At 31.2% G+C, this 11,711-nt stretch overlaps 2 protein-coding genes across 3 annotated transcripts in view; one reads left to right on the forward strand and one right to left on the reverse strand.

The window, feature by feature from the left end:
* Positions 1 to 2,003: 2,003 nt before the first annotated feature.
* On the reverse strand, positions 2,004 to 9,919 carry LOC149958732 (mitochondrial glutamate carrier 1-like). Of its 2 annotated transcripts, XM_090166113.1 has the most exons (10): positions 9,803 to 9,919; positions 9,540 to 9,723; positions 6,924 to 7,058; positions 6,809 to 6,864; positions 5,578 to 5,671; positions 5,371 to 5,486; positions 5,023 to 5,307; positions 4,874 to 4,949; positions 3,519 to 3,671; positions 2,004 to 3,157 (listed from the first exon to the last, which is right to left on the reverse strand). In XM_090166113.1, exons 2-9 carry the CDS (start codon positions 9,560 to 9,562, stop codon positions 3,527 to 3,529), a joined length of 930 nt encoding a protein of 309 aa, XP_090022239.1. In that variant the 5' UTR covers positions 9,563 to 9,723; positions 9,803 to 9,919; the 3' UTR covers positions 2,004 to 3,157; positions 3,519 to 3,526. The 2 variants fall into 2 exon arrangements, with proteins under 2 accessions (XP_090022239.1, XP_090022238.1); XM_090166112.1 differs by having other exon boundaries at positions 9,540 to 9,919.
* The window catches only part of LOC149958733 (sodium-coupled monocarboxylate transporter 1-like), a 51,925-nt gene continuing 47,218 nt past the window's right edge, over positions 7,005 to 11,711 (forward strand). The window contains exon 1 of the mRNA XM_090166110.1: positions 7,005 to 7,089. The gene's annotated coding sequence lies outside the window, so the exon portion shown is untranslated. The remainder of the gene's footprint in view (positions 7,090 to 11,711) is intronic.

An 11,711-nucleotide genomic window follows, 5' to 3' on the forward strand; every position in this document is an offset into this window, starting at 1 on the left:
TTTCTACGCGGTTTTGTGCCTTCGGTGTTTTTAATTTAAATTTTGAATTTGTTTTAATTATCTAAATATCATTAAATGACAAGGGTAGGCCTAAACCATAGAAACCTTATACTTAGGAGTATAAGATATCTATGGGGTAAACTATTGATCGTATTTGTTAAAATATAAATTTTAACAAAGATTATTTCAATGAAGACCCATATCTAACGCGGAAATTAGAAATCCGTCCAATCAGATTTTTAATATTAAGCGGTAAATTTAATCGTTTAAAAAGGAAACCCGCAGTAATTTTACATTTATGGAGCTTTAATTTGGTAAATTTATATTAAGAAATAACTTTAAGGCTCATTTTTCAACAAACGCGTTTGTACATTTTCGCTATTTGTATTTCGAATCATTTTTACATTAACCAATCATCATGTAAGACGCGAAAATACAAGTCTGACCGCACAAAACAATACCATTGGACAAACAATAAAAGAAAAATCATAATAAAACTGTCGCTTCCTGCTGTTTGCAAAGTCACGTTTTCTATCTGTTGTTGTCCAACTAGTTGATGTTAAGATGTTTACTATTTAACTATAAAAGTTAATTTTAAGCTTTATATCGATGGATTATGAAGTTATGGTGTAAGTTTAATACTTATAACGGGTTGTCAAAACAGTATACATCCTTTAATCTTTATTGAAATATTACGCAAAATTACCTAAGCCTTGTCCATAAGTCACTGCATGATTTCAGTTATGAGGCTTTGAAGCGAATGCCTAAGCAAACATGGACCAATTGGGCATACAGATTCGCATTTTATGGAAATACAAACCGGTCTCTTCCTAGTCTACCATTAGTAATGAGTGTATATAGAAAAATTCCACGATTATATTCTGAAGAAGATAACGATTTTGAATGGGAGGGTCTTGAGGGTGTAGTTATTTTCTCCACAGATTTTAGGATGGTTTTATCTATCTCCTGAGATGCTCACTTTCACTTATATACTGACCTTGGAGGGGTTCTTAACCCTTTTTACCATTAAACTATCTTCTTAAAAACCTCTGAACTAATAATTGTGAATTTTCAGCCCTAAATCAAAGCATTAAAACACTTCATGGGGGAATCTCCAGTAATTACAGGTATCAGGTTCTCTTACTGGCCCTACTTTAAGCCTACCATACTGGATTTTTTTGGGGGAATATATTTTCACTTTCCTTTCAAGGGCAGATGGGTCTTCAGTAATTTTTATATTTAAACTTTCAAGGCTAACTTTATACATTAATGTTTTTAATTCCTAAGTGGCAATAATTATTCTGGAAACTTGACGCCCTTTTATATTCTAGTGGTTTGTGTTCCTAATAAGTTCTATGAATATATGGAAATTAGGGAGGTCTTTAAATTTCTCCAAACCAGGAGGTAGGCAGCTAAAAGTTAAGCCTAAGGTGGTGCCTTGGGTATTAACCTAGCTGATTATTATTATTATTATACCTTATGTAAATTTACGTATGGATGCTCATATAACATACCCAGACAATACGGGATATTCACATTATTCATCATTGAAATTTATAAGCGTTTAGAAAGATTTATACCAAGAATACAAATTTACACCAATAAATTTTTCTTATACATTTAACTTTATTACATTTCTTATATATATTATTATATGGAATCAATTTAGTTTAAATGTCAACCAGGAAATGAATAAGCATATACCTCTTCATGAAAAGATTGGTTAAGTTAGCAATGACATGGAGAGATACAACATAAATCTATTTAAATAGATTCATGGTTACACTAGCGAAATGTTTGGAACATAACCTTGCACCTGGAAAAATCAGGGAAATTGGTTTGCGATAGTTGTATGAATCCTGTATATTATCCAATAATTAATTGACTCGTAGAATTCATATAATAATAGCAATTGTTTTTGTAAGGCTATTGGATGGAACTGTAGTGTGAATATTAAAATGGAAATTTAATTGATTATTAAACGAATAATTTTAACTATTTTATTGCATTGTCAGTTGTTTACAATTATCTAAGTGCTCGCTACTGCAATAATAATATTTAAAAACAGCTGCCTATGATACCTCACATTAATTAATTCTATAGTTTTTAAAATATAAATACGGCTTTTATTGGACAGTGCAGTGCGCTAAAAAACATTTAAACAACGCACCAAAGTCATTTTCACTTTGTTTAAAATACAACAAGTTTACAAAAAATCAATCTCATTATACAACGATGTAACATTCGTTTTAAAATACTATATTTCTCCAAAACTAGCCTTGTTTCATTGAAACAGTTTAAATAGTTTTACTTGAAAAGTAAATGAACAAAAATGCCTAACAAAGCAAATAAAGCTATACAAAATTTGTTAATGTATAAAATAAAATAAAAAATGGGTGACTGGTGGTAAGAGATTTTTGATTATAAATATTCTTTAAAAACTAATGTTTGGCAGGTTTTAAACTGTAATGAAACCTTAAATTTTGGAACAAAATTACAATGCTACGTCGCTACGTTTACATATTTGTTTCTTGTAATTAATAAATTTTAAGTTGAATATACAGGTCAGTTCAGTAATTATGCCTATCTAAAATTTTATTATGTATTATATATTTATTAAGTGCGGGGGGAAAAATATTTGTGTGGCTCTATTTTATTTTTAATAAAAATTATTAGGCCAGATTTTTTACAAATTGAAAAATTGGCTATAGTTAATGGTTGATAAATTTCAGAGTCTCCTAACCATTGGCACGTTAATATAACTACAGGAAACTATAATTTGATAGCATGTTTTAGATTTATATCAGCCAATGGGAACTTTATTACCCCAATAAGGGATCGGCCTATACCTGTTACATTCTTACTGAACCGACTTTTCTAAACCTAGATTATATCTATCTGATACTTATATTAAGAAAAATCTTCAGTTTTTTGTGAGTGGGTATATAAATTTGATTATCTATACTTTGCGGTACTAATCTAATTGAAAGGTCCCTGTATTTTATGGTATTTGAACTGTAAATGTCAATAGTAAGGCTGGTTATGGGTTTTTATATTAATGTTAAATTAAATCACAAAAGGGAAAATTAAAACAAATTTCCAAATTTTTGGAATGGCGGAAAATTCTTAGTTTTGGCTAAAAAATATTTTAACGGACCTGAAATTGTAAAATTTCCATTAGTTAAGAAATTAGTTCTTCATGCCATGCATTTACAAATACCATAATAAGACTAGTTAACTTTAAAAAAAAAATTAATAAAATAAAGGTTCTTAAAATTATGACATTTTGGAATATAATTTAATTTTAATACTTTGTAAAAAATACTTTTTTTAAATTTAATATTGACGTTCTACCAGCTCACATATTTATATTTCAGTTTAATAATTACTAATTAAAAAAATTAATTTCAGTTAATTTAAAAGTAAAAATAAGATTATTTTGAGAAAAAAATTGACTGGTAAATTATTTATACAGAGCTTTGAATTAAAATAAAAAATGTTTATTTAAATTAACGCACCTAATAGTTTATCCCTTCTTGATCCCTAATATTGTTTCTGCAACTCCTAAATAGTAAACAGTTTGTGCTATGCCAAATAAGGGCGCTATCACGATCATTCGACAACCAGCACCTTTGAAAAAAGCCGTAATTCCTTCATTTATGTAAATTTTCCTGAAAAATTATAGATTTATCAATTATAATGTAAAAAGAAGTAGGAGGGAAAAGTGGAAAAACTCAATTCAAGTGGCGGCCAAACTAGTGTATTAAAATATCCCATTTATCGAGATTTACAAAGCTTATAAACGGGAAATAAATAGCTGCTATGCTATTTACAGGGTTTAAAATGGGCCTAATTAGTCAGGGAATTTTAATTATTTTTTAAAATTCAGGGAAAAGTCAGGGACTTAAATTTTATCTTGGCACTTTTTGATGGTAATATTAGTCTAGATCTATGATCATTTATTTCCTTGTAAGTTTAGCCAATTTTTTCAACATTGCAATAACCTTTTTACTGAAATAAAAGTCCATTTAAAATTATTAATTCTGATAAAAGTAAAATATAAAATAAAAAATTTGGGCCTTAAAAAGTCAGGGAAAACAGTTAATTTGAAACTCAAAATATTGTGGCAACCCTGATTTAACACATTCACCATCTTATGGCCGAGACTTTTACAATTAAAATTTGATGCTAACAAAAATAGGTTTAAATATGAAAAGATACACACTAACATAATATTTATCAAGATAAATTATATTAGATTAAGTATTTTTTTAAAGAGTTGAGTAATTTCCTTCACCGGTTAAACTAAGAAATAACTCTAGTTCCTCTTGTCAAGTGAGAAGATTAAAATATTTCATGCTAGGGCAATACTTTAAAGACTGGGTCTTTTTGGTGTAGTATGGAAAAGCATTCAGAATGCTTTTTCAAGGGATGCACCGATATATCGGCCTATTTTTCTAATATCGGTATCAGCCAATATCGGCTTAAGCGATTGAAAAATTAAAATAAAATGGTATGACAGTGTACTGAAGCGTCTTTTACTATGATTTTATCATATACACTACTGTTATGATAGATAACTTTGTTAATATCGACCGCTATTAGTGGCGACCCATATCAGTGAATCCCTAGCTTTTTCCACCTTATTATCATAGGTCTATAATATTATTCATAAGTATGACACTTTCTAGAGCAAAACCAACTATATTTATGTGCTTCATTGCTCATACATTTAAATTTTTGTTCTATGATGACATTTACTGTCACTCAGTAAAATATATAATTATGCAATTTTATTATAGACTTACATTATTATTTAACCAAACAAAAGTTTATTAAACAAAACCAAACTGGGTTCAAAGTGTTTACTTACCTAAATGCATCTGGAATGCCTGAGTACACCATTTCTCCAGCACCTTTCTTTAGAACTTGTAATCTCGTTTTAACAACTAATTAGAGGAATTAAATGTTAATTATAGTTATAATTGCCAAACCAAACTGTCAAAATGAACTTCAACTTACCATCAAATGGGTTAACTACAAAAGCAGAAACGGAGCCAGCTCCGCAACCCGCTAAGAAAGAAGTCCAAAACACAGCTTGCCCACTTCCGTCACTTCTCTTAGGTCCAATTGCGTTTAAATGCGCAAATAAGGGGAAGTAAATCATGGAAAAGTGTACGTCTCGTAGTAAAGTAGCACCAATGCCTCTATAGAGACCTAATATGCCTCTCGTTCTTAACAAATTCATCGCAATTGACGTTGCAGATGTAGCCACTAAAGTTTCACCTTGAGCCACTCCTTTTGTAGCTGCGAGACAGAATGTAAAATAAGGTTTTTTGCTGCGATGCAAACTTAAGAGCTACAACATACCAACACGGCCTGCATCTTGCAATTGAATTTTTAATAATTCCATTGGCGTAGTGACAATAATTTGGCAAAGTCCAGCACTACCACCTGCAATCATCTCCTTTGATAAGGATAACTTACTGAAATTTAAAATGAAACCTACATTATGGGACTGTAAAACGAATCTTTTTATTCGTATATTTTTTGAGCATTGAGTTATCACATACTTACCCATGGTTCGAAGACAAATGATGTCTGAAGAAATCGTTTGCGGCAAGTTTGATAGCTTTCTCTGGCGTTATCAAGAGAATATTAACCGCAGATCCTGAAAAGAAATAATCACAATTTAAACAAAACGTTCTCCATTTCACGGACAATAAACACTACTTTGGAAAAAAAAAGTTGGGCCATTTTTAACAGGGTCCAAGGTTACCGTGTCCCAAAACCCTCATAGGACCTTAAAACCTCCAAATAGGGACCATAGTTTAGGTATTTAGTACGCAATTCATTGAACTAAGGTTGGTTTATTAGTTTAGACATGCAAAATTAGTCTGAATAAATCAATACATATTTTTCCAATTAGTTGCATTTTTTTGGGCTATGAATATTGTTTTTATGGAATTACGAAAGCGTAACATTTAGAATTTCAGCATTTTAGTTATAGGAATTAACTAATTAGCATAAGACTTCAATTTTGCAGTTGAAAGCGTGGATAGTGTGATGGATAGGAATGTTATGGGTGAAAGGGGCAGGGGGTGGGTGTTTATTTTTTAGCTAAGTTTAATATATTAAGGACAGGTTTTGAACTAATCTGTCCATACATGTAAGGTACTCAAGAGTTGCTGAAAAGTTCATAACTAGAGTTGAGCCCTCTCAGCTCCGTAACTCCGGTAATTACCTGTAAGATAATAATAGTTAGCCACTAATACCCCCACCAAAAAATAATTCCCCATAATTTTGATTGCAAGAAGAATATGAGCTCAGTGTCAATGTTACACTTCGCAGTTAAATTTTAACTTCATTATTTATTAAATTTGGGTGTATTTAAATTATTTTACAATTTTAAATTTACTTTGGGTGACCCATATATTTTGGTATGTTATAAAAAATAAGATATTTAACTGCAAAGTTATAACTAAAAAACATTTTAGGGTTAATGTAATTTTAGAATAATTATTGAATAATAATCAAACCTTTTATCCTTATTTCTTTTTAAAATTCTATAAAATTTTATTTGAATCAAATGCACTCAGCTTGAAATGCCATAAGTTTCGTAAAGCGTAGTTTTCATATTTGACAGATTTCATGTTTACCAACAATTGAAAAATAAGTCAATAATTAAATAATAGAAATAGCATTTATTTTTAATGCAATAATACACTTTAGAAACGTATGGCAAACATTGAAAAATTTCTATCTCTTATTACACCATGAAATGAAAAAATTTATAATTTTTTTATACCTCTATACATGCCAGTGAATCCTTCAGCCTTATAGGTTTTTCGGAAACAGTCCACACTATTTAGAAACGACAATCAATTTTAATTGAATAATAATTATGACTTGACAATCCTTACATTGAACTGTACATTTTTTCTCCATTAGGTCCCACTTGCTGATTCTGTAGTCTCGTTTTAACCAAATCAATTGGAAATACACACGTAACCCCAAAAATCCCTGCAATGCCTCCATTTATGATTTTTGGAACCAAGCTGTTTGTTTAAACAAGGAATAAAATTAAAAGTACGTACAAATTAATTTTTTTGGGGGTCCATATAGTTTATAAGGCATAAATGACAATTTATGACTTGGGCCTAAGAAGGTGCTTTGGCTATTAGCCTAACTGATTATTATCATTCTTGTTATTATTATTAAAATTTCAAATATTGGGTTTTTGGATGGGATTAAGTTGTCCTTTTTAGGTGGGAAACTTGAAAGTTTCACCCTCAAATTGTACTATTTGCTTACGATCATTTTAAAAAAATAGTATTATCAGAAGTACACCCATATACACCATGAAAATAAAACAAGCACCTACACAGGTGTCAAATTTCCCGAAAAACTGTGGAAACATGATGCAACATGGTTCAATATTACTCAGTCTGACAATTATAAAGCATATTTTCCGAAACAAGTAGTTTGAGAAAGTCACTATGACCACGTATTTTAATAGTTTTAGTTAATGACTAAAAACGAATCTCTATATTTTTCTAATGAAATAAATTTTGAAAAATCAGCAATTTCAAACGAATAAAACTAGCAATATACTAAGATGAAAAATTATCTCTAAGAAATTTACAGGGCCCCCACTCAAATCTTTAAATTTTTTATAGGAAAAATAGGATTATATTTCCAAAAATATAGGACTTTATTGGATTATTTTTTCAAATTATAGGACTTTATAGGACTAAATTACTAACTTTATGCGTTTAAAAAACCAAATCTATAATTAGTGAAATAAATCTTTGATTTTCACTTGAAAAATAGAAACTATTGAACCATTTCATCACAAAAATATACTAGTAGCTAACCATGTTAACAATAACAAAAGTACAGAATCTAGCAATTTAACAGAGTGGGGCAATTTGAAATGGCCAAAATATCAAAATTATAGGATTTTATAGGACTTTTTAGGGATTTTGCTAAAAATATAGGATGTTATAGGACATTTTAATTTATTATATAGCTTTAGTATTAGCAATGTATTATTTTTAACCAACACCAGTATGCTGTATTATCAAACAGACCTGTGCAATTTAACAGTACCATTATTATTTCTAGATATCAGCTAAATCTCTACTGTAAATTAAGTTTTCAGATTATAACTAACATAAATCTATGGTTCACCTGGCTGTATAAAATTTGGTCATGCTATATAAAGAACCTAGAAAGACTTACTTTAAATTGTTTGTCTTATAACCCTTTAATAATAAAATATCCTATATAATAATACAAGTATTATATATGTCCCGATAGGTAACCAATAATTAATATTCCAAAACATGCCAATTTTCCTATCTATAAACAATTAGCAAGCCTCCAATCACTAGATAAATATTTGTTCAACATCTTGAAGTTTGAATTTTAGCTGATATTACACCATTTTTGTTGAATCATACTTGATAATTTTGCTATCACTATGTCCCGATAACTTATCTTAAAGAAGTAAACTCATTGAATGAATTCTAGCTCTCTTTTACAAGGAAATTGTAGAACTTTAACAGGAACTTTAAATAGTATTTACTCAAACTAATGAAATTTATTTGATTTTATCAACATAAAAATCTAAATGTCATGAATATTTAATGAAAAGTGCATTTGTGCCCAAAGATTTATTACGGTGTTAACAAAAGAAAAGCTTTTTTATGCGAGGCCAGATGCCAACAACATCGAAAGATAATGATTTTTGTAATCTCAGCGGGTTGCCTAATTTTTATTTGGCACATCTCCTAGTGTGTTAAAAAAAGGTCCACGTGGACTGCACACCTCTTTTTTTTCTCACCATTTACATGTATAATTTAAACATAACTAGTCTAAAAATAAATTATCTTTATCCGTCAAGTATAGGTATAATGGCCAACTGTGACTGATTGAGATCTTGGGAGAAAACAACCGAGTAAATGCTATTATTAGACCACGTTCTCTTATGCTAGTCAGAGCATTCTGCCGACTAATAGAAAATCAATAGTTAAATGTATCTAAGTAACAGTGTTTGGGTAGGGAGTTTATGGGTCATATTTTGCTGAAACTATTAGTGAGGGAGTTTTAACATGTTATTATAACTTATGAGTTTAGTGTGTCTACTCATATTCAGCATTATGGAACTTCTATTAAACATTTTTCTACCCTGAGATAATGAATCTTTTGAAACTCATAAATTGTTTATAATGCATCCATTAACATTACCTTAATGACTCATGATTTTCTTATTTAATGAAAAAAACACTGGTATAAATTTCCAACAAAAATAGTGGGGAAAATGAGTGACCAAAGTAAATGATTTGGTTTAAAGATAAATATAAGAAATAAATCTTACATGAATAATACTACTAGAAGAAATACAAGTTGAAATATTTTATAAAACCTTTAAGATTATTAGTACCAATACGTTAAATATCTTTAATTTATTAAACATTAACTTTCTATAAAAATACTACTATGAAAAATATAGGATTTTTTGAAATGATACTTACGGGAAATCCTTTTTGACTGACATTTATATAGCTGGTACTTCGAATGATTGTGATATAATACTGCTTCGAAAGTTTTCACTGGCGTAACTGTAATTCAGCGCCTCTGGGAGGGTTAGTGTGGGATGGTAATTGAAATTTCCCCTTAGGCAATAACAAACTGCGCACAACCAAGGCCTAATTCGACCTTGGTGAATTGTTAAAAAAATTGGGAGTATTTATTTTGTCACACTAATTCGTTTAAATTCGTATCGAAATTTTATTACTTTTAGTCCGTTTTAAAAATGTGGAATATCGAAAATAAATTGATTTACATTAATATAAAGTTTTATCGAGGTCTGGTACGGCTTCCTCCAGTCGTGCTACGGGAAAATCTAAAAGTTGCAGCAGACGAATTTTTGTATTGGGGCTTTTCTCTGACGTCATCGTATTATCGAACGATTACCTCAAAAAATAACCTTCTAGGCCTAAAGGGTTTAAATTCTTAGAAAGATTGAAGATAAATATCTCAAATGCTTTCAAGGCCTTTTATTATTTACGAAAAATTAAGTTTCGGTTTTATTATGCGTAACAGCCTTAAAACTTGGCTAAATCTGATATAATTAAGTACTTTGAAAGAAACACAATATATATGACTTGGACCTAACCAAACCTAACGTGATGCGTTAGGTATTTGACAATATTATAGACTTATGGTATTAGCCTACCTTGATAAAAAAAAACTGAAGATATTTAATTTGAAAAAGCGCGTCAGGTTTATTTTTACATTACTGTGTTAAATTATACATGTTTAGAAATCTGTCTTTGCATGATATTTGGAAATCATGGTTGCTATACATTTTAATATTTTACAAAAAATTGAATCACTCTTCAAAATCATAGAAAATAAAGAAGAGGAATAGAAATTCTAAAGCTAGAAGTTTCTAATTGAAAAAATATTTTAACTGCGTTTAGTAAAACTAAACGGAGAGGAAACAGTTTTCCGAAAAAATATTTCGTTGAGAGTTGAGACCGTCTTGTTGGACGCTTTTTACGATTGCTGTAAATTTAGTAAAATATCGTATGCGACGTCGTCCACAGCTAGCCTTCCCGAAAGCTGTGACGTCAAAAAACCGTTGATCAACAAAATAACCGGCTCTTTCAGCCATAGAAATCTCATAGGTAACTAGAATGCTGCCGTGTAACTGGCAAATGGACCAAACGCCGTGGCAGACGATAGCCAGATCTCAGCCAATTAGAGCTCAAAGAGTGGTTTTGCCAAGAATTTAATGTCACCAGAGAGAATGACGTCACCTAGCTGACGCGATAGTAGCGGAACCAAGGAGGATTATTATCCTCCTTGGTGGAACCACTCTACGGCCTCTCATTGGCTGAAGGTTCAAAACGAACTGGTGACAAGCTCGGCCGTAGGCGGCAGCATTCTAGTTACCTATGAGATTTCTAGGCTTTCAGCCGCTTACTTCGTTGACTCTCCGTTTGCAAACGTGATGGCCTGATGGCCACCCAGAAACGCAAAAACTCGTTCAGTAGCGAATACACATTCAACGGCCCAACCGTTACTGAACGCAGCGTTTTCCATTGGCCTGGTCCGAGCAAGGACAGTAGATACAGGGACGAGAAAGTGTATTGGCGGCCTCTGTTGGAATATATCACCTAAAACGACCTAAACGCACGGAGAGTTAGTTGTAAACAAAAAAAATGGCGGTCACCTAATTTTAGCGGTTCTTGACAGGCTTAAGAGTTCAAAACAAATGGGCATTTTTTTATTTACGCTCGTAGTTTTATTTTTAATTTAACATCAAAATGGTAAAACCTAACTACAATAATACTGTCCATGGTGAACCACGTCTTAACAATGGCCGCGGTTTGTTTAAATCTAACTCCCCGTGAATATGAAGACGTTTAAAATCGAATTTTTTTCCCCTGCTTTCTCGTCCCTGTATCTACTGTCCTTGGTCCGAGCGATCGCGGACTACTCGTAATTTTTTTTCGTTTTCCATTGGATAGAAAAAAACTTGCTCCGAGGGCGAGTTACGTCCTCCATTGGCGGAATCACTCGCTCGCGGACCACTAAAAACTGGTCTGTCTTCAGTTACGGAGCACTTTTTTTGCTCTCACAAGGATTTCGCGTCGGTCCTGACGTCATCGTAAAATCCTGAGTGGTCTCAGAGCGAT

The sequence above is a fragment of the Leiobunum rupestre genome, chromosome 2 (genome assembly GCF_980474605.1).
Source record: "Leiobunum rupestre chromosome 2, qqLeiRupe1.1.hap1, whole genome shotgun sequence".
Lineage (NCBI taxonomy): Eukaryota > Metazoa > Arthropoda > Arachnida > Opiliones > Sclerosomatidae > Leiobunum > Leiobunum rupestre.

What these genes read in the sequence shown, in the direction of transcription:
- LOC149958732 (XM_090166113.1), bottom strand. Translation starts at nt 9,562, where the DNA reads ATGTCAGTCAAAAAGGATTTCCC. An exon ending in TCAGTCAAAAAGGATTTCCC is followed by an intron (nt 7,059 to 9,539) that starts GTAAGTATCATT and finishes TTAAACAAACAG; the next exon opens with CTTGGTTCCAAAAATCATAA. An exon ending in GCAAGATGCAGGCCGTGTTG is followed by an intron (nt 5,308 to 5,370) that starts GTATGTTGTAGC and finishes TCTGTCTCGCAG; the next exon opens with CTACAAAAGGAGTGGCTCAA.